Source organism: Felis catus, chromosome X, assembly GCF_018350175.1.
Source record: "Felis catus isolate Fca126 chromosome X, F.catus_Fca126_mat1.0, whole genome shotgun sequence".
Taxonomy (NCBI): domain Eukaryota; kingdom Metazoa; phylum Chordata; class Mammalia; order Carnivora; family Felidae; genus Felis; species Felis catus.
The window spans coordinates 97448707-97471912 of NC_058386.1; the positions used below are offsets into that span (position 1 = coordinate 97448707).

At 46.3% G+C, this 23206-nt stretch overlaps 1 protein-coding gene across 9 annotated transcripts in view; it reads right to left on the reverse strand.

The window, feature by feature from the left end:
• Window positions 1-22925, reverse strand: part of STEEP1 (STING1 ER exit protein 1) — a 55961-nt gene extending 33036 nt beyond the window's left edge. For 4 of the 9 annotated variants that reach the window (XM_006943958.4, XR_006592935.1, XR_002152717.3 and 1 more), the window contains exons 1-7: window positions 22706-22925; window positions 19415-19532; window positions 16759-16848; window positions 5594-5635; window positions 2780-2918; window positions 1828-1917; window positions 1128-1220 (exon numbers count right to left, since the gene is read on the reverse strand). In XM_006943958.4, coding sequence (XP_006944020.1) covers window positions 1128-1220; window positions 1828-1917; window positions 2780-2918; window positions 5594-5635; window positions 16759-16848; window positions 19415-19532; window positions 22706-22829 — 696 coding nt within the window. In that variant the 5' untranslated portion in view covers window positions 22830-22925. The remainder of the gene's footprint in view (window positions 1-1127; window positions 1221-1827; window positions 1918-2779; window positions 2919-5593; window positions 5636-16758; window positions 16849-19414; window positions 19533-22705) is intronic. The other 5 variants (XM_006943959.3, XM_045050643.1, XM_004000825.5 and 2 more) reach the window with 5 other exon arrangements.
• Between the last annotated feature and the right edge of the window lie 281 nt (window positions 22926-23206).

Here is a 23206-nt window from a genome sequence, read left to right on the forward strand (position 1 = left end):
CGGCATACCGGTATCCTATTCCCGGCAGAACAGGAAGAAATGCTCTTCTAGAACAGTGTTACTTCAAGTCGTGCTGCCCACGAACCGTTTGTTATTGGTTCGTGCAAGATACGTATAAGAATCGAGAGCAAGCATTCTGCAACTTGCGTAGCCATTTGACAGGGATAACAAAATCAAGTAATTTGATAGGAGTAACTGAGGCAAATTCATTTTTATTGCATTTGATAAGTTATAAACTTGCTCTTGACAAGCCGGAAATTTAAAAAAGAAAGCACTGTTAAAAAAAAAAAGCGGGGGGGGCGCCTGGGTGGCTCAGTCGGTTAAGCGTCCGACTTCGGCTCAGCTCATGATATTACGGTGTGTGGGTTCGAGCCCAGCGTCGGGCTCCATGCTGACAGCTCGAGCCTGGAGCCTGCTTCGGCTTCTGTGTCTCCCTCTCTCTCTGCCCCTCCCCCGTTCATGCTCTGTCTCTGTCTCAAAAATAAGTAAACATTAGGAAAAAAAAAAAAAAAAAAAAAGCAAGCACTGGCCCTTCACCTCAGAACATTCGGTAAGCACTGCTTTGGACACTATGGCAAGGTCATGCAGCTCCCGAGACCCCCCCCCCCTCCCCCCACCTCTGTCGCTAAAAAATCCTCTACGGTCATTCGAACAGACTGGTACACCCTCTGAGGAGGCACAGTGGTGTCGGATTTTAAGGCAATAGCATAAGCACGTTACTATCAAGAAGACACAAACGCGGGCACCATCAGATATAAACGTGCGTGCTCCGCGATGAGCCCGTGGATAACACAGAAACCGGAGTGTGCTCTCAGAAGTGCCGAAGCCCCGGTCCCGGTACCGTCGCTGTAGCAACGCCGCCCGCCGTCGCATCCTGGGAGGGCGTCCAGGAGCCCCGATCCGTTAACTCCTGACCTTGGACCACAGGCAGCAGAGTGAAGTATCGTTCTGGTTGGGGCCAGCTCACCAGGACTCTAACCGGGGGGGCTGGACGCTGTGGTCACCAGAGCGGGGTTCACGCTGGCAGCCCACCACGCCGGTAGCCCCTGACAGACTTGCAAAAGGATCTCCCTGAGCGTCCGAGGGTCTTCCAGACCAAGAAACCCTTGCCAGCCTGGGCCACTCACCAGCTCCTGCAGCCGCCTTTTGCTCATGCCTTTGCGCTCCAGCTGCTTTTCAATGACCTTGGCATTCTGCGCGTACGAGTCAGCGACTTCTCTCTGCGGGTGAAGCAGCGGCACCTTTAAACCAGCGGTCTTGCCCACGAGCAACAGAGCCCTTAAGTCGCCCTTGAGCAGCAGACTCCTCCGGTTCCAAAAGTACCGAAACGGCCTCTGTCCCCTTTCAAAGGCTTCGGGTTTTCAGTAAATCCCGAAGAGCTCAGATCGCAGCGAAAGCGACTGAAAACCAGATCACACCTCTCTGCAAACCTCGTTATACTCAAGTACCGTAAAGGTAAGTGCCGCTCCCGCTAAGGAGAGCCACACGAACCACTCGAGCCGGAATGGAAGGGACCTGAAATTGTTGAGTCTAATAGTTTTGAAACCGAAGAGGGATGAGGGGCTTGCCCCCTTGAAAGCGGCTCAAAACACAGTAGGACACCAAGCACTGAGCTAGTCCAGCTCCCTGGCTCTCACCGTGCGGATGTCCTTGAGACCCAGGGAGACAGGGACTAGCCCCGCGTTCTCTAGTCCCTTACCAGCAGAGTAAGGCCTATGACCGAAGTTTCTAATTATGCTGCTACTCGAATGGGCTGGTTCTAGAGTCCCCCTTCCTTCCGGGCCCACCCCCAGTCCGTCCAGATCCCTTGAGAACAGAAGCACTCACAGCCTCGATCTCCTCTTCCTCTTCGTCAATCGTAGACACCGTGACAGAGCTGAACTTGCCCATGTCTTTCGTCCGTTTGGTCATCATCACCTGGAGTCACAGGAGGAGGACTCGGTCTCATTCACTGCAGTTGGCTCTGTGAGCCACGTGCGCGCGCGCGTGTGTCCCTGCGGGCACACATGCCTGACTGCAGGGGGTGGGGGCTGGGGCAGGGGACACTCCCCTCTTTGGGACAGGCTGGCCTATCTACAAATGCTAATGGTTTTTATTTGGATTATGTTTTTCTAACATCTGCCATCAAGGCTTTAAAAAGTATATTTAAAACTCAGCCCGATTCATTCTTTCTTTACTTATTTCATTATTGATGTAAATTCAAGTTAGTTGACATACAGCATAGTATTGGTTTTAGGAATAGAATTTAGTGATTCATCACTAACATGTAACACCCAGTGCTCATCCCAACAAGTGTTCTCCTTAAAGCCCCTCACCCATTGAGCCCACCCCCCCCACCCAACACCCCTCCAGCAACCCCCAGTTTATTCTCTGTATTTAAGAGTCTCTTATGGTTTGCCTCCCTCTCTGTTTTTTATCTTAGTTTTCCATCCCCTCCTCTATGTTCATCTGTTTTCTGAAATTCCACATGAGTGAAATCCTATTATTTCCTTTCTCTGACTTATTCCCCGCAGCATGATACACTGTCCACACTGAAAAAGACATTTCAAAGGAAATAAATGGTCATTAAAACCATACAACTTCTCACTTTACTCAGAGGACGGCTCTAGGAAAGAAAAAAAGAACACAGAATGGATGTGTCACATGTAACATCTGCTTATAAATGAAAATGGCATTCTCTTAATAAGGAATGCGTCCATAAAGGGCGATTTCTCATTATCATCTTATTGAAAAATGTAGGGCGATCTGTAGCTATATTAACCCGTCTGTCAATAGTTACCTTCTTAGGAGGCTCCTGTTTCTGGGTATAGATATTTGTTTTGCCAAAACCCTGGCCAAACTTGACCACTGCTCCATCCACGATGAAGGTCACAGGAGCGTTCTTCGGCTGGGACTGATAGAAGAGTGGCAGTCCACACCTGCAAACAGCAGAATGAATCTCTGGGGAGCTCAGAATACAAATCCCCCAAGACACGGATTCACGAAGTGTGCTCAGATCCTGGGAAGAGTTTTGTCTGTGGCATAAACGAATGATCCACTCCTTCCACTGCTTCCCGAAACTACTTCCTAAGAATCACTGAGGGATCACTTTTACAAGCCAAGAATTTGTTAAAACTGCTGCTCAGATTCCCAGGTCCCTCCCCCAGAAGATCCTGATTCAGCAAATCGGGGAGCTGAGGCCCGGGCATCTGTCATTTCCCTCAGGATCCCAAGTGATTCTTCTCATTCGACAAGTTTGGGACATGCTGGCTCCTGCTACTGACGGCTTTCCAGTTACAGCCGCTGCCGTTCTGGGGCGCCTGGCCGGCTCAGTCAGTAGAGCATGCAACTCTGGATCTCGGGGTTGAGAGTTCGAGCCCCATGTTGGGTGTAGAGATTACTTAAAAAATAAACAAAATTTTGGGGCGCCTGGGTGGCGCAGTCGGTTAAGCGTCCGACTTCAGCCAGGTCACGATCTCGCGGTCCGGGGGTTCGAGCCCCACGTCAGGCTCTGGGCTGATGGCTCGGAGCCTGGAGCCTGTTTCCGATTCTGTGTCTCCCTCTCTCTCTGCCCCTCCCCCGTTCATGCTGTCTCTCTCTGTCCCAAAAATAAATAAAAAAACGTTGAAAAAAAACTAAAAAAAACTAAAAAATAAAAAATAAATAAAGTGTTTAAAGTAATAGAAGTTTCTAAAAACATTCTCTCTATATATATATAGTTGCTGCCATTCTTCCAAGAGTCTGGGTAACTGGTCTAAGGTTTTTTTAATTTTTTTTAACGTTTATTTATTTTTTTGAGACAGAGAGACAGAGCATGAACGGGAGAGGGGCAGAGAGAGAGGGAGACACAGAATCTGAAGCAGGCTCCAGACTCTGAGCCATCATCAGCCCAGAGCCCGACGCGGGGCTCGAACTCACGGACCGCGAGATCGTGACCTGAGCTGACACATATAGACCACATCTTCTTTATCCCTTCATCCATCGATGGACACTTGGGCTCTTTTCATACCTTGGCTATTGTCCATAGAGCTACTATAAACATGGGGGTGCATGTGTCCCTTTGAAACAGCACACCTGTATCTCGTGGATAAATACCTAGTAGTGCAATTGCTGGGTCCTAGAGTAGTTCTATTTTTAATTTTTTGAGGAACCTCCATACTGTTTTCCAGAATGGCTGCACCAGCTTGCATTCCCACCAAGAATGCAAAAGAGATGCTCTTTCTCCACATCCTCACCAACATCTGTTGTTGCCTGAGTCGTTAATGTTAGCCATTGTGACAGGGGTGAGGTGGTATCTCAGTGTGGTTTTGATCTGTATTTCCCTGATGATGAGTGATGTGGATAAGTGATGTGATGTTTTCTCATATGTCGGTTGGCCATCTGGATGTCTTCTTTGGAGAAGGGTCTATTTATGTCTTTTGCCCATTTTTCACTGGATTATTTGTTTTTTGGGTGTTGAGTTGGATAAGTTCTTTATAGATTTTGGATACTAACCCTTTATCCGATATGTCGTTCGCAAATATCTTCTCCCATTCCGTCGGTTGCCTTTTAGTTTTGCTGATTGTTTCCCTCACTGTGCAGAAGCTTTTTATCTTCACGAGGTCCCAATAGTTCACGTTTGCTTTTGTTTCCCTTGCCTCCAGAGACATGTTGAGCAAGAAGTTGCTACAGCCGAGGTCAAAGAGGGTTTTGTCTGCTTTCTCCTCAAGGATTTTGATGATTTCCTGTCTTATATTTAGGTCTTTCATCTATTTTGAATTTATTTTTGTGTGTGGTATAAAAAAGTGGTCCAGGTTGATTCTTTGGCATGTCGCCCTCCAGTTTTCCCAGCACCACTTGCTGAAGAGACTGTCTTTATTCCGTTGGATATTCTTTCCTGCTTTGTCAAAGATTAGCTGCCCATACGTTTGTGGGTGCATTTCTGGGTTCTCTATTCTGTTCCATTGATCTGAGGGTCTGTTCTTGTGCCAGTACCATACTGTCTTGACGATTACAGCTTTGTAATACGGCTCGAAGTCCGGGATTGTGATGCCTCCCACTTTGGTTTTCTTTTTCAAGATTGCTTTGGCTATTCCAGGTCTTTCCTGGTTCCATACAAACTTTAGGATTCTTTGTGCTAGCTATGTGAAGAATGCTGGTGTTATTTTGATAGGGATCGGGGTCGGTCATTTCTATTAGACTTGTTTTCAGGTACATGAAGTCGACCCATGAGACATGTTAAAACGAATTTAACGAATCCAGTGTGGCTGTGAACTAAAATGCCTTCTTGGCCATTTCCCTGCCTTAATTCTCCTAGTCTTCCGAGAGCCAAGATGTAACTGTACTTACATCAGGAAGATTAAACTTACTGTAGTTTAGTAGTCTCACATCTCCATTTAAAAATTGATACTATGTTTTAAAATAGAAAAACATTTTTGTGGCCAGCTGGTCAGGGATGTGACTTTGACTAGTCTGTTTGGGGAGCATATTGGTGGTTGTGCAGTGGAAGTTCAAAGGCAATGGAGATTATAAGGATAAAGATACAACAGAGAATTGTGTCCAATAATTCTTTTCTGAACACATTACTGCCTCTACTTTCTTATGCTTGGAGAAACCCACACTGTTAAATACTTACTTGGCACACTTCTTCCGGTATTGTCGTTCAATGCCTTCAGGCCTGCGCAGAAAATGGAATTAAAAAAAAAAAAAAAAAGATATGAACAAATCTCATAACCTACCCACCTCACTACCTCATTTCTTCAAATGGTAATAGGGCCTTTCAAAAATTTTCATTTCCTAGATTGACTGGTTAGTTAAACCTGTATTCATTTTAATCTTTGTTTTTTTTTGAGAGAGAGAGAGATAACACGTGCGTGCCAGAAAGTGCATAGAGGAGGGGGCAGAGGGAGAGAATCTTAAGCAGGCTCCATGCCCAGCGTGGAGAAAGGGGGGGGGGCCCTCAATCTCACCACCATGAGATCATGACCTGAGCCAAGATGAAGAGGAGGACGCCTAACCGACTGAGCCACCCAGGCGCTCCATATTTTTTAATTTTTAAAAAATGTTTATTTATTTTTATTTTGAGAGAGAGCGAGTGCAAGAGAGAGCATGAGTGGGGGAGGGGCAGAGAGAGAGAGAGAGAGAGAGAGAGAGAGAGAGAATGCCAAGCAGAGCACGGAGCCTGACTCAGGGGGCTCGATCTTGCGAACTGTGAGATCATGACCTGCGCTGAGACCAAGAGTCAGACACTTAACCGACTGAGCCGCTCAGACGTCCCTCAAGTATACATGTATTAAGTCATTTAATCCTTACGGTGGCTCTGTGAGGTAGGTCATATTATTGTTCCCATTTTATAGATGAAGGCTCCTGAGTACAAACCAATCACATGATTTGCCCAAGGTCACAGTTAGGAAGCAGAATAAGTTGAATTCAAAAACAAAAAATTAAAAACAAAAAAAAAAAGAATAGGTTGACTTCAGGCTCAGGCCCGTCCAGCTCAAGAGCCCACAACACTGCCTTAGGTAAGCGGCTTTTCCACCCACCCAGGTGCTTAACAGAAACCTAGGATTCATCCTTGTTTCTTCTCTTTCCTTCACTTCCCACATCTACTCCATCAGTTGATTTTGGATTCCTCCCAAAAAAGTTCTTGAACCGATCTGCTTTGTTCCACCTTCCTGCCACCGTGTTAGCCCAGGCCACCAGCGTCTCTTCCCTGGATGACTTGTCACAGCTTCCAGACTGGTCTCCTCACGCCCCCCCCCCCCCCTTGTTGGTTTCAAATTTTTAATAGGCAGTATGTATGCGTGGTACATATCGGTACAAATATAGGGGTACCCTACAGGGGTCCAAAGAAAAGTAAACATCATCCCCCCCACCCTTCACCCACCCAGTTCTCTTCCCCGGAGGCAAATACTGTTCTAGTTTCTTCTGTTCCTCTCAGAGACAGCTGACGATGCAAGCAAAGAATCCTTATTGGTATATAAAGAAAACAGATTTTTTTCCTTTTTAGACAAAGAGAGCACACTTCTTTGTTCACTTAAAAATGTATCCTGGTTGGAAAATATATATTTGCGACCCTTCCCTATCAGTCGACAAAGAGCTGCGTCATTCTTCCTAAGGGCTGCGTTGTATTCCTGTGTATGGATGTGCCGAAGTCTTTTACCTGTTGGATAAATTCCTAGAAGTGTATCCACTTTAAATTCTGATAAATACTGCCAAATTACTCTCTAGAGAAGCTGAACCAACTTACATCCCCACTACCAATGTGAGAGTTCCTGTTTCTCTACAGTCTCACCAACAAGGTATGTTATTAAAATGCAAGGCTGCTGGGGACCCTGGGTGGCTCAGTCTGTTGAGCGTCCGACTTCGGCTCGGGTCATGATCTCACAGTTCGTGAGTTCAAGCCCCGCGTCGGGCTCTGTGCTGACAGCTCAGAGCCTGGAACCTACTTTGGATTCTGTGTCTCCCTCTCTCTGTGCCCCTCCCCTGCTTGCTCTCTCAAAAATAAAAAAAAAAAAATTAATTTTGTAATAAAATGCACAGCTGCCAATCTGGCTCGTGCAAACCGTGATCTCAACATTTGCATTTCTTTTTTTTAAGGAGTGAAGTCAGGCATCTTTTCACATATTTAACGGGCATTTGTGTTTTCTTTTTTTGTGTGAGTGGTCACTTCACATCTTTTGTTTATTGAGACTTGCCGATGTTAACGGGCCTTGCAAATATTTTTTCCCCAGTTTGACATTTGTCTTTGACTTCCTCCTAACCCGTGTGGAAATTTTAGATTTGTGTGCAGTCAAATCGATAGTATGTGTGCATGTGTGTGTGGGGGGGGGTGGTATTTAGTTAGGCCTTCCCCATCCTAAGTTCATACCTAACATACAAACTCCAACTGCTTATTCTAGAACCTGCTTCCGCTACAAATCATTCTTGAAACAGAAGCAGGAGGGGCTTCCTAACACACCTAGAAGAAAATCGAACTCCCTACCACGGCCTACCGGCCCCAACTGAGCACCCGCTTGGGCCCCTGCCTCATCCCACAGATGCCCTCCCTCCCTCCTATTCTTGGAACAAACCAGCGCTTTCCCACCTCTGACCTTTCACACACACACCCTTCTCTCTCTCCTTGGAATGCTCCTCTCCCTGCTTTCTGATTCTCATCTTTGGGGGTCACAGATCAAATATCACCTAGTCGCAGAGACCCGCCCTGACTACCTTTTCAGAGAAGTTTTCGTGAGATACCCTGTATAAGCCCTTGGTTTCATTCACAGAACTTTCCATAATCATAATTACTTTATTTTTCTGTCAGCCCACTAGACTGGAAGGTCCATGGGATCCGAAAGCAGCGGAGACCATGCCTATCTGACCACTCTATGCCCAGAGCTGAGCAAAGCACTGGAAACAAAGTAGGCATGCAATAAATATTGGTTGAAACTATCCTTTTAAGAATTCGGTTTTAGTGAGAAAAATTATAATCGTGGAGGGAAGTTCTTAAATGGAAAAATGTATGCCTTGTAATGGGAACACAGAGGTGGGCACACCAAGTCTGTCTGAGGCAGTCATGGAAGGCTTCGGGAGGAGGTGATTTCAAACCAACACTCCTGATAGAAAGTAGTATTTCAAGCAGTGGGAATACTATGCTCAAAGCCAAAACCATGTAGCATACTCAGGGAAATAGTCTAATGTTATTAGGACTTAAAAAAACCAAGGGAGTGGGGTGCCTGGGTGGCTCGGTTGGTTGGGCGTTCGACTTCAGCTCAGGTCATGATCTCGTGGTTTGGGAGTTCGAGCCCCCATGTCGGGCTCTGTGCTGACAGCTCAGAATCAGGCCAGAGCCTGATTCAGATTCTGTATCTCCCTTTCTCTCACTGCCCCTCTGTCCCTCCCTCTCTCTCTCAAAAATAAAATTTTTTTTAAAAAATCTTAAAAAAAAAAATCAAGGGAGTACTACTGATCTGACAGGCATAAAAAAACTTGTAAGATTACATTATGAATGACTGTATGGCAACAAATTAGATAACCTAGGTGAAATGGACAAACTCCTAAAACAACAGAGTAATACAAACTATCAAAACTCACTAGAAAAGAAACAAAATCTGAATGGACTATCACACGTAAAGACATTTAATTAGTGGGGCGCCTGGGTGGCGCAGTCGGTTAAGCATCCGACTTCAGCCAGGTCACGATCTCGCGGTCCGTGAGTTCGAGCCCCGCGTCGGGCTCTGGGCTGATGGCTCAGAGCCTGGAGCCTGTTTCCGATTCTGTGTCTCCCTCTCTCTCTGCCCCTCCCCCGTTCATGCTCTGTCTCTCTCTGTCCCAAAAATAAATAAACGTCGAAAAAAAAAAAATTTAAAAAAAAAAAAAAAAAAGACATTTAATTAGTAATCAAAAACCTGCACAGGGGCGCCTGGGTGGCGCAGTCGGTTAAGCATCCGACTTCAGCCAGGTCACGATCTCGCGGTCCGTGAGTTCGAGCCCCGCGTCGGGCTCTGGGCTGATGGCTCAGAGCCTGGAGCCTGTTTCCGATTCTGTGTCTCCCTCTCTCTCTGCCCCTCCCCTGTTCATGCTCTGTCTCTCTCTGTCCCAAAAATAAATAAACGTTGAAAAACCTGCACAAAGAAAAGCCCAGGACCAGTGGCTTCACTGGTAAATTCTACTAAAAGTTCAAAGAAGAATGAATACCAATGCTTCACAAACTTTTCAAAAGAGGAGGAGACACTTCCCAACTCATCCCATGCAGCCAGTATTACTCTGATGCCAAAACCAGGCAAAGGTACAACAACACAACAGAGATCAATCCTGCTTGATACACAGGCAAAAATCCTCAAATGAAAATAAATACTAGCAAACTGAATCCAGCAACATAGAAAAAAGATTATATAACATGACCAAGTGGAATTTATCCCATGAAATCAGGATTGGTGCACCATACAAAAAAAAAAAAAAATTAACCAAAGCAATAATACACCACAGTAATAGAATAAAAGAGAAAACACACATGATCATCTCAATAGGCCCCAAATGGAAGCTTTTCACAAAACTCAAAACCCTTTTAATATACTAGGAATAGAAGGGAACCTCCTCCACCTGATAAAGGTTATTTGTGAAAAACCCACAATCTCTAAGCTACATATACTAATATCATGCTTAACGGTGAAAGACTGAAAGTTTTCTCCCTGAGATCAGGAACAAGCCAAGGAGACTCACTCTCAACACTTCTATTCAACACAACACAAAGTCTAGCCAGGGCAACTAGATGAAGGAAGGAAGGAAGGAAGGAAGGAAGGAAGGAAGGAAGGAAGGAAGCAAAGAGAGAGAGAGAGAGAGAGAGAGAGAGAGAGAGAGAGAGAAACAAAGAGAAAGAAAGAAAGAAAGAAAGAAAGAAAGAAAGAAAGAAAGAAAGAAAGAAAGAAAGAAAGAAAGGAAGAAAGAAATGGCATCCATATTGGAAGGGAAAAAGTAAAACCATCTCTATTTGCAGATGACATGATCTTACCTGTAGAAACCCTTCAGAACACACATACACACAATTAAAGCTAATACATTTAGCAAGGCTGCAGGATACAAAATCAATATATGAAAATTAGTGGTAGTCCTATATACTAAAAATGAACGATAAAAAATAATGTTGAGAAAACAGTTACAACAGCATCAGAAAGAACAAAATACTTGGGAATAATTTAACAAATTAAGTGCAAGACTTGTGCACTGAAAACTATGAAACACTGCTGGAAGAAATTAAAGAACACTTAAGTACCTGGAATGACATCCCGTATTTGTGGACTGAACACTTACTATTGTTAAGATGGCAATACTCCCTAAATGAATTTACACCTTCCGCACAATCCCTATCAAAACCCAAGCTGGCTTTTTCTGCAGAAATTGACAAGCTGATCCCAAAATTCATATGGAATTGCAAGGAACCTAGAATAGCCAAAACAATCTTGAAAAAGAACAAAGCTTGAGGACTCACATTTGCTGATTTTGAAACCACAAAAGCCACAGTAATCAAGACGGGGTGGTACTGGCATAAAAGATAGAAATATAGAGCAATGGAATGGAACTGAGAGTCCACAATAAACCCATACATATTTGGTTAACTGATTTTTCTTAATGTTTATTTATTTATTTATGGGGGGGGTGGGCAGAGAGTGCAAGCAGGTGAGGGCCAGAGAGAGAGGGGGAGAGACAGAATCCCAAGCAGGCTTCTCCCTATCAGCGCAGAGCCCCACAGGGGTCTCGATCTCAGGAACTGTGAGATCGTGACCGGAGCCAAAACCAAGAGTCAGACCCCTAACCAACTGAGCCATCCAGGCACCCCTGGATTTTTGACAAGGGTGTCAAGACCATTCAAAGGAGAAAGAACATTCTTTCTTTCAATAAATGGTACCGGGACAACTGGATATCCACATGTAAAAGGATGAATTAACTGATTGATTATTTTTTATTCAAGTTCGTTAACATATAGTGCTGTCTTAGCTTCAGGAGTAGAACCCAGTGATTCATCCCTTACGTATGACACCCAGCATTCATCCCAGAAAGTGCCCTCCTTAATGCCCATCACCCATTCAACCCCACCTACCCACCTACCCCCTCTCCAGCAACCCTCAGTTTGTTCTCTGTATTTCAGAGTCTCTTATGAATTTATTAGATCCTTACCTCAGGCCATCTAAAAAATTCACGCAAAATGGATGAAAGGTTTATACGTAAGAACTGAAACTATAAAGGTGCGCCTGGATGACTCACTTGGTTAAACATCCAACTCTTGATTTTGGCTCAGGTCATGATCTCACAGTTTGTGAAATCAAGCCCCATATCGGGCTCTGTGCTGACAGCATGAAGCCAGCCTGCTTGGGATTCTCTCTCTCTCTTTCTCTCTCAAAATACATAAATATTTTTTTTTTAAAAAAGGACTAAAACTATAAAACTCTTAGAAGAAAATCTAGACATAAACCTTCAAGACTTTGAATTAGGCAACAGTTTCTTAGACAAGACACCTAAAGCACAAGCAATCAAAGAGAAAATAAACAGGACTTGATTAAAATTAAAATCTTTTATGCTTCAAAGAATATCATCAAGAGAGTATAAAGCTAATCCACAGAATGGGAGAAAATATTTGCACATTATTTATCTGATAGGAGGCCAGTATCCATTATAAAGAATTCTTACAACTCTGGAGTATTACTCGGCAATCAAAAAGAATGAAATCTTGCCATTTGCAACTACGTGGGTGGGACTGGAGGGTATTATGTGAAGTGAAATTAGTCAGAGAAAGACAAAAATCATATGACTTCACTCATATGAGGACTTTAAGAGACAAATCAGATGAACATAAGAGAAGGGAAACAAAAATAATATAAAAACAGGGAGGGGGACAAAACAGAAGAGACTCATAAATATGGAGAACAAACTGAGGGTTACTGGAGGGATCGTGGGAGGGCGGATGGGCTAAATGGGTGAGGGGCATGAAGGAATCTACTCCTGAAATCACTGTTGCACCATATGCTAACTAATTTGGATGTGAATTTTAAAAAATTACAAATAAAATTTAAAAAAACAAGGTTAAGTAACCTGCCTAAGGTCAAAGAATTAATATGTGATAGAATTGGATTAAAACCCTTGAACTAAAAAAAAAAAAAAAAAAGAATTCTTACACCTCAACAATTAAAAAGACAAATACACCAATTAAAAATGGGCAAAAAATCCATAGACATTTCTCCAAAGAAGACATGCAAATGACCAAAAAGTACATGAAAAAGCTGCTCAGCATCATCTGCCAGGAGGGAAATGCAAATCAAAACCACAATGAGCTCCCACTTCACGCACACTAGGATCACCATGATCAGAAAGACAGGGGTGCCGGGGTGGCTCAGTCGGTTAAGCGTCGGACTTCAGCTCAGGTCATGATCTCACGGTTCGTGGGTTCGAGCCCCGCGTCAGGCTCTGTGCTGACCGCTCAGAGCCCGGAGCCTGCTTCGGATTCTGTGTCTCCCTCTCTCTCCCCCACTCATGCTCTGTCTCTCTCTCTCTCTCCTTCAAACATAAATAAAAACATTTAAAAAAAAAGAAAGAAAAATAAATAAAAACACTTAAAAAAAAAAAGAAAGAAAACATGCTAAATGAAAGATGCTAGACGTAAAAAGCTACAATATTTCTGGTGCCTTTTTTAAAAAAATTTTTTTAATGTTTATTTATTTTTGAGAGAAGAGAGAGAAAGAGACAGAGTGCCAGCGGGGGAGGGGCAGAGTGCGAGGGAGACAGAGACTCCGAAGCAGGCTCCATGCTGTCAGCACAGAGCCTGACGCGGAGCTCGAACCCACAAACCGCGAGCTCATGACCCAAGCCGAAGTCGGCCGACTGAGCCACCCGGGCGCCCCGGCATCAGGACTTAAACAAAACAAAACAAAGTCCCCGGGATGGTGCTAACACAGCCAGGGGGGAGAGTCACTACGTGAGGGTGCGTGCTAAGAGCAGAACTGCTGAGGAATAGAGACTGTAGAGACTGATGATTATTATTCTCCCAGTTCAGGGACATGGAAACGGGCCCAAAAAGCTTAGGTGACTTGCCCAAAGTCACAAAGCGGTCCTGCCTGGGGTAGAACTCCGAAGTCTGTGCCATCTTTAACATTCCATTTCTCTTACAAGTATTGCTTGTGTCAAACGCGCCACCATTCGCCAACGTCACGCGACTAGAGCCTTGGCAATATCTTGGGTTCCGTGTACCACTTCCGGTTCCTACTGGGACTCTAAATCCAACCTCAGCCTGAAGCGGAGAGATTCGCCACGCAAGCGACTTCTAGAATCCCGAAGTCGGTCAATCTCATAAGCCTGAGCTTTCAAACCACAGGATTTCAAATAAAGGGGACTGTATACTTCTCAATGAGTTAACCTTCAAATACCAGTGACCGATGGGATTTTGTCAAGTTTATAAAAACTTATCTGTTCCTAACTATGTGCCAAGAAGCAGGCAAGATGTACTAAGGGTTTTGGATGTAGAAGGCAGGATTCTTGCGCTCAAAAAGTTCACCTTGATATGGAGACAAGGTACTTAACTGGTATAAGGAAGTGATTAACATGAGCTAGCTAGCTGGACTAATTGACCTTGATTTTCTGTCCTGCCCTTAATCTCTAGGAATATGTGAGGGAGGGAAGGCCAAAAACAAAACGCAACACAACATTCTCCCTGGTTGTGGCAGTCTCTGAGATGGCCCCCAATAATCCTTGCACCCTGGTATTGACACCCTGCACAGTCCCCTCCCAAAAGGAGGGGGGCTGACCTGTAATACCAAGAGGACACTGCAGAGATGATGGGGACTTCTGAGTCTTGGTCACAAAAGATATTGTGGCTTGCTCTCTCTTGGATTACTCATGCTGTGGGAAGCCAGCTGTCCCATCACAAGGATATTCAAGCAGCCTTATGGCAGACCCTTGTGATGAGGGGCTGGGGCTCCTCCCCAACAGCACTCGGCTGCCAACCCTGTGAGTGAGCCACCTTGGAAGTGGGACCGCCAGCCCCAAGCGAGACTTCAAATGACTGCACCCTTGGTCGGCCTGGTAACCACAGCCTCACGAAGAGACGGGAACCACCCGCCCAAACTGCTGTTGAATCCCTGACCCACAGAAACTAGATGACATGGCAAATGTTGTTATGTTTAAAGAAAAAAAATCAAGGGGAACCTGGCCGGCTCAGTCAGCAGAGCGTGCAACTCTTGATCTTAGGGTCACGAGTTCAAGCCCCACACTGGGCGTAGAGCTTACTTACAAAAAGAAAAAAAAAAAAAAACCGGGGCGCCTGGGTGGCTCAGTCGGTTGAGCATCCGACTTCAGCTCAGGTCATGATCTCACAGTCTGTGAGTTCGAGCCCCGCATCGGGCTCTGTGCTGACAGCTCAGAGCCTGGATGGAGCCTGTTGGATCTGAGAGAGAACGTCAGGCGACGAAGGAGAGGAGGCAGTGAGGTACACAGTTCTGAGTACGGGAGAGAAATGCAGGCAGATGGGAGACTTTGTGAGGCTTCAGCATCTAAGTGTAACTGATGTCATGAAAGGCGGTGAGAATGTCCGAGGAGAGCATAAAGAGGGGAGGTCAGAGCCCTGGGGAATGCCAACATTTAACGGGCAGGCAGAGGAAGAATCCGGAAGACTGAGAGAGCCAAAGGAGGAAGAGAATCTCCAGAACAGCTTCACAGAAACCAAGGAAGGAGAGCAACCAGGGAGGCACGGTCAACAGAGATCCAGACAGAAAAACACCGGATTTGCAACTGTGCGAGCGGCGGAGGAGGGAAAGGGGCGCCTGGGGAACGACAGTGCCAAAAGAGAAGGACTCGAGAATGCGTGACTTGGAGGTGGACAGCGACAGGCTCCAGGGCCTATGGTGGCCAGGCCGCCACGTTTTCAGCAACCCGTGCTCTCCCACACAGCTTGGCTGCAGAAGAGCAGAGCGAAACTCCACCCTGGCCAGCAGAGGGGCACCCGAGAACGGGCCATTGGAAAGACTGTTGATTAGAGAGGGAACAGTGCCAACAGGGGGGGGAAGCAGACGACACCTCGTTGGTAAACTCTAAGAACTACCTGGTCCTAAGGTTAGGCCCGGAGCTGGCTCGCTTCTAGGGCCAGGCTGATTGGACTCCGGGGTTTCTACTTCAGCCTAAGGCCGTTCAGTTTTCTGGCCCAGAGGGGAGGGCATCTGCCTTTTAGTGCCATAGGGGCCTGTGGCCTGGCTGTGTCGTTAGATCAGTTTCTGTATTAACTGAGTAATATACATCCGTTCGATACACGTAATATACAATTATACGTTACTACATGTAATTACAATACATATAACAAATCCATAACAAATATGTTGGTGATCTTAAAGACAGTCAGTTGGCCATTTTCAAAATCAGAAAATTAAATAAAGGTTAACGGAGGCAGAAAAAGCACAAGGCAATGGATTAGCTTGGGACAGGGTGTCTTCCTCGTAAAGCCTCCTGTATACCATAATGGAGTGTTTGGAGTATTTTTCCCCAATGTTTCCTGAAGGGCCTTCCTTTGCAGATCTCATCAATTTTAGAATGTGGTCGTATTATTGGCCTCGAGTTGTATCTCGTATAGAACCAACTGTCGTCGCTTCAGGCACACCATTGTATTGTATTTAACAAGTTTTTTTTAACACTGGGGCACCTGGATGGCTCAGCTGGTTAAACGTCTGACTTCGGCTCAGGTCATGATCTCACAGTCCGTGGGTTCGAGCCCCGTGTCGGGCTCTGTGCTGACAGCTCAGAGCCTGGAGCCTGCTTCGGATTCTTTGTCTCCCTCTCTCTCTGCCCCTTCCCAGCTTGCACTCTGCTCCCTCTCAAAAATAAACAAACAATAAAAAACATTTTTTTTTTTAAATTTTAACACTTATTCATTTTTGAGAGAGAGAGAGAGAGAGAGAGAGAGAGCGAGCAAGCAAGCATGCGGGGCTCGAACCCACGAACCGTGAGATCATGACCTGAGCCGAAGTCAGACGTTTAACCAACTGAGCCACCCAGGCGCCCCCAGCTACACCATTTTAGAAACCCAGTTGTCCCAATGGGGCTTGATGCCTGCTTTGCTACCGAATCGCCTAGCAGTACTTCCGCTTCTGTTTGTTAGTGCGGGCTGACAGCAGTTTGGTTTCTTAAATTAACATAGTAAGATGTCAGCTTGTAGCTTTTCCCAGTTCAACACTAGAACACAAGCTCCATACAGGCAGGGTGCGTTGCTTGTTTACTGGTCGTGATGGGTTGGATGGATCCCTTAAAACGTCACGTCCTTCCAGTAACCTCAGAATGTGGCCTTACTTGGAAAGAGGGTCCTTGCAGATATAATTAGTTACGATGAGGTCATGCAGATGGGTAGGATGTGCCCTTAATCCAATATGACTGGTGTCCCTATAAAAAGAAGAGAAGAAAAACAGAGACAGAGACCCAGGGAGAAGACCACGTGATAATATAGGCACCTACGAGCCAAGAAACGCCATGGACCGGCGCCAAGCATCAGAAGCTGGGAAGGGCCAAGGAAGGATCCTGCCCTCAAACTTGCAGAGAGACCACGGCCCCGCCAACACCTTCATTTCAGACTTCTAGGACTCAGAAGAAATGTGAGGCAGTTTCTGTTGTGCTAAGCCACCTATTTTGTGGTACTTTGTTACAGCAGCCCTCGCAAAAGAATACAGTGGCATATCCCGGGTTTCTAGGACAGTGCCTGGCACCCAGGAGGGGCCCAATAAATAAAATATACGTGAAGGGACGTATGGACTTTTTAATTCCCCACAACCGACCTCTCTGTGGTATCAGGCACCTGTTGACGGCCACTGTCCCCCGATATACACACTCCTTGATGCTCTCTCCTCTCGGTTCCCACGTCACCAGGTCCCAATTATTTTTGTCTGCTTTTTTAAGTGTATTTATTTTGAGAGAGAGCGCACACGCATGCGTGCGTGCAAGTGTGGGAGGGGCAGAGAGAGAGGGAGACAGACTCCCAAGCAGGTTCCGTGCTGACAGCGCAGAGCCCAATGCGGGGCTCAAACTCACGAACCATGAGATCATGACCTGAGCGGAAATCAAGAGTCGGATGCTTAACCGACTGAGCTACCCAGACGCCCCTTGTCTGCTTTTTATTTTTATTTTTTTTAATTCTATTTATTTTTGAGAGAGAGAGTACGAGTGAGCAAGGGGCGGAGGTGAGGGGTGGGGTAGGAGAGAGAATCCCACATGATACAGAGAGGAAGAGAGTGCAGAGCCCAGAGCAGGGCTCAGGCTCACCTGAAGCGGGGCTCAAACTCATCTGATGTGGGGGGATCGAACTCACAAACCATGAGATCATGACCTGAGCTAAAATTGGATTTAACCGACTGAGCCACCCAGGTGCCCCCCTTGTCTGGTTTTTTTTAATTCATTTTTTATTTAATGTAGATTTATTTTTGAGAGAGAGAGACAGACCACAAGCAGGGGCAGAGAGAGAGGAAGACACAGTCCAAAGCAAGCTGTCAGCACCAAGCTCGATGCGGGGCTCGAACCCATGAACTGTGAGATCATGACCTGAGCCAAAGTCGGATGCTTAACCAAGACAGCCACCCAGGCGTCCCTTTAAAAAAAATTGTTTTAATGTTTGTTTATTTTTGAGAGAGAGACAGAGACAGAGCGTGAGAAAGAGAGGGGCAGAAAGAGAGGGAGACACAGAATCCGAAGCAGGCTCCAGGCTCCGAGCTGTCAGCACAGAGCCCGATGCGGGGCTCAAACTCACAAACTGTGAGATCGTGACCTGAGCAGAAGTCAGATGCTTAACCGATTGAGCCACCCAGGTTCATCCCCCCTTGTCTGCTTTTTAAACGTCAGTGTTTCCCAGGATTGTATCTTGAGTCCTCTCTCTTCTTGCTCCGCACTCCACATAACGTTAGCCCTTCCCAGGCTTCAATTCCCCATCTCAAGCAAGGACTCCCAATCTAAAACGGATCTAACCATGTCACTCTCCTGCTTAAAAAAGAGAACAAGCTATTGCCGACAGATAAGTCCAAATTTGTCTATTTCGGCATTTTACTCTGTCCCCACCCCAGGATGCACGAACCCCTTCCTGTAAAGTAACCTGGGCTATAGTCACCAAGGGCCATTCAAATCTCCCAAGCACACCATATGTGATGCTTTCAATGCTTCCATATCCCTTCCACCTGGGATGCTTCTCAACCCCCTCATCTAGTTGGTGAAATCCTAGTTCAAGGCCACACACAAATGCCATCATCTTTCGGTGCCTTTCCTGATCACCCTTCAGGAGAATGACCCACTCCCATCTGTTTTTCCATAGCCTTTTGTCCACCACGCCAGCATTTTATCCTAACAGGTGACCAGTCCACTCGATGAGGGATGGGCTCTTTAATGGTAAGGGCAGTACCTTATCCATCTTAATTTTTTGGTAAGTTTATTTATTTTTGACAGAGAGAGGGAGAGAGAGAGTGAGAGTGAGTGCAGGGGAAGGGCAGAGAAAGAAGGAGACACAGAATCCGAAACAGGCTCCAGGCTCTGTCTGAGCTGTGAGCACAGAGCCTGACGCGGGGCTCGACCTCACGAACCGCGAGATCAGGACCTGGGCCGAAGTCGGATGCTTAAACAACTGAGCCACCCAGGCGCCCCAGTACCTTCTCCACCTTCCCAGAGCCAGTCCCCAGCTCAGTGCTTGGCACGTGGCATGCTCCCAGAGATTACAGGTTAAATGACCGCATTCTACTTGCAAAAATCCCCCCAAATTACAGCTATCAAATGGCAACAGAAGCGCATATCCGCAGCATTCCAACAGAGCACAGCGAAGATACTGCTGTGTCCGCAGAAGTTAGGGCCAACGCAAAGGTCAAAGCGTTAGGCCCACAAGAATGACCCGTTCAGCGCTAGACGGGGTGTTTCTATTCCTCAGAACCCGACTGCGGCACAGAAAGGAAATTCCAGACAGAGAGCATCCACTTCTTACCTCCGAAGATACATAGTCTCCTCGTCTTCTGTGTTACAAAACTTGTGGGCGTGTTTGGCAGCATCGATCACCCGGGACCGATCCCGGGGCCTCATGGGCAGTTTCTCTAACTGACAGTCTGAAGAAATGGGAGAAAGATTCGGTCACAGGAGCCACTGAGAGATACCTGGAGGCAATCACAAGTTTCCAGTGGGGCCCTTAGCGCTGTAGTTTTGCACTATAATTGCTATGCTTATTGATGGCTATTACTGGATTCCCCAAGGAAAAAATGACTTGGTGTCAGAACACCCGCAGCTGTTACGTTACCATCTTGGTGATCTTTGGCAACTTCCTTTGGGTTTTTTTTTCCCCCCTTATTTGAAGGATGAGTAGATCACAGTGTCTCAAAAGTCCTTCCCAGCACTGCAAGTTTTCCATGAGTGTTTCTGTGACCGTGGGACACTTGGCTCTTGTATTATAATGCATGAGAATCAGACAGGAAGGACATCGTCATCAAGCCTCGTTTAGGAAGGCATTGGGAAGGGTGGATCACAAAAGGAGAGAGACAGGGGAGGTGCTATGCTATACAAGTGGTATGCAAATGACCCAAGCCAGGCTAGAGGCGTTTCCGTCTGAAAACAATGAAAACACGCAGGAAATAAATGAGGTGCAGTTACAAAGCAGATGGAAACTGATATAATGCAAATTAAGTACCTAAAGGGTCATAGAGAAGTCAAGTGACCACAGCCATTCGAGATTAATGGAGGAGAGGGAGGGGGAGTCAGAGAACGCCAGGCAGTTTGCATGTTGATTAGTCTTCACAATGACCTGCTGGAGTAGACATTTCATAGCCCAATTCAGAGTTTAAAGGTGAGGGAATTGAGGCTGCCAAAGAGTGTGCATTTACTGAGGACAACAAGTATTCAGACTCAACTCTAGGTGATCAAAAGAGAATTCATTCATTCAATGAATAGGCGAGGGCCCTCAAAGTACCAGGTGCCGTTCAAACGTAGTGCTGGGGATTCAGCAAATAACAGAGCCAAGTCCCTGCCCTGATGCAGTTTACATTCTAGTGGAGGAGGCAGAAAATTTTTAAATAGGAATTACAAAATATGACCTTGGATAATGATAAGTGCCAATAAAAAAACCTGGCCGGATATTAAGAGGATGGACAGTGATCTCAGTGATAAGTGCTACCAAGAAAAATCAGGCAGAGTTAAGAGGGCAAAGAGTAACAAGGGTGCTATTTTAGATAGCCAAGGAAGAGTTTTCTGGGGTTTTTTTAATGTTTATTTATTTCTGAAAGAAAGAGAGAGAGAGAGAGAGAGACACACACACACACACACACACACACACACACACACACACACACACAGCGTGAGTGGGGGAGGGGCAGAGGGTGAGGGAGACACAGACTCCGAAGCAGGCTCCAGGCTCTGAGCTGTCAGCACAGACCCTGATCTGATGCCGGCTCGAGCCCACGAACTGGGATTCGTGGGAGATCATGACCGAGATCACGACCTGAGCCGACCTCTGGCACTTAACTGCCAGAGCCACTCAGGAGCCCCCAGGGAAGAGTTTTCAAATGAAGAGACTGTTTCAGCTGAGCCCTCAATGAAACAAGGAAGCACCTAGGGAAGAGTGTTCGAGGCAGAAAAAATGCCAATCCCAAAGGCTCTGGGAGGCAGAAGGTTTTGACGTGATGAAGAAAAATCAAAAAGGCCACTGTAGCTGTAGCACAGGGATGAGGTCGGAGAGGTAGTTGAGGATCTTATCATGCAGGGTCTAGGCACGGGCTTTGGTTTTACTCTTGGTTTGATAGGAAAACACCAAGTTTGGAACAGGACTCTGGCAGCTGTGTGGGAAAAAGCCCCCTGGAAACAAAGAGTGGAGGGTAAAAGGCTATCGTGGCAGTTCCAGGTGAGGGACGACGGTGGCTTGGGCTAGAGTGGCAGAAATGAAGTGGTAAGAAGCAGTAAGGTTCTGGATAGATTTTTCAAGGAAGGGCCGGCACAGCGTGTTGATGGATTGGATAGATCGAAGGTATGAGAAAGAGACAAGTCAAGAATGATTCTGAGATTCTGGGCGAATAGGGGAGAGTGGGAAGCAGGGGGTCATGAAGTCAATTTGAACATGATCTCTTTGAGAGACCCATTAGACATCCAAGTGGAGACACGGAGCAGGCAGCTGGAGTTTGAGGGGAAGTGTGGGTGAAGGATGAACATTTGGGAGTCATCACCGTAGAGATGGTATTTAAAGCTTGGGACTGGTTGAGATCACTTAGAGAGTGGGTATGGGTTGAGAATAGGTAAGAGGACTGAGCCCTAGGTCCTTGCGATGCCTAAAAACCTGAGTCAGAAAAAGGAACTAGACACTGACAAGGGGCAAAATCAAGGTAGGAGGAAAATCAGGAGATTGTGGAGTCTTGGAAGTAAAAGAAAAAAGTGTTGTTGTTGTTGTTGTGTTTTTTGTTTTATTTTATTTCGAGAAGAAGAGGGAGGGAGGGAGGGAGAGAGAGAGAGAGAGAGAAGAGAATCCCAGGCAGGCTCAGCACTGTCTGTCAATGCAGAGCCCCGTGCAGGGCTGGAACTCACAAACCATGGGATCATGACCCGAACCGAAGTAGGGCTGGAACTCACAAACCATGAGATCATGACCTGAACCGAAGTCCGAGGTCTCACCGACTGAGCCACCCAGGTGCCAAGAAAAAAGTGTTTTAAGAAGGATGGAATCGTCATCTCTGTCAAATGACACTAAGATGTGGACCAAAATGAGCACTGATTACTGACCACTGGGACTAGTAACGCGTTCAGTCACCGACCTTGACAAATACGATTTCGGTGGTGGGGCAGGAAGGAAAGCCTGCCTGAAATTAGCTCAACAGGAATGGGAATGGGAAGTGAGGATACAGAGACAGTCAATATAGGCAGCTTTTTTTTTTTTTAGAAGTTTTGCTATAAAAGAAACAAAGAAACGGGGATACAGCTGGAAGAAAATGGAGGGATCAAGGGAGGATTTTATTCTGGTTTAAGAGAAGAGCCATAGCAGCATCCTAGCACCCGGCCGAAAGGTTACAAAGTTTGTAGAGGCGGACTGGGAGGAGAGGGAGATGGCCAGTTTATTTTTCCTGAAGGAGAAATTTACTTTTGAGGGAAGCCTGGATACACTCACAAAGCTAAACAGAAAACAGAAAAGCTATCCTGGAGCGGGGCAGGGATGGAGAGCGAGGAAAACCACTCTTCAAAGAGACGTGCCTCCTAGATCCCGAAGTTTCCCGTCTTGCAGACACCGCCCAGTTCCCCGACCACTCACCCAGCACCAGGACCATCTGGCCACACAAACAGTAGTAGACGTGGAGGGGCTTCTCGCCGTCGTCATACTCCTCCCGATCCCGGGTGTCGGAGCAGACTACCGACCGGGACACCACTTTAGGCATAGTTCTGAAGAGCAGCAGGAAAACTCTGGCCAAAAAGGAAGGGTCGCGCAGAAATGATGTCACAGGCGTGCCTCGAGCCTCTTCCCAGCCGGAAGGCTGGTCACGTGTCAGTAGCAGTCCCGTGGACTTCCGGGTGGTTCCATTCGACCAGGATGCGGGGGGGGTGGACGCCCTGAAGCGCTCAGAACCTCCTCTGCCTTGGCCTGAGTTAGCTGGGACTTCTTTGCTTGGGACAGTCCTGATACTGCTGAAGTTAATTCATGTATATTGGTATACACGTCTGTATATGCAGATATATGAAACCAGAGAGAACAAAGAACTATATGTGCACATTACCGGCTTCATACAGATTTTAGGTGTGCGTCTAAATATGGTCT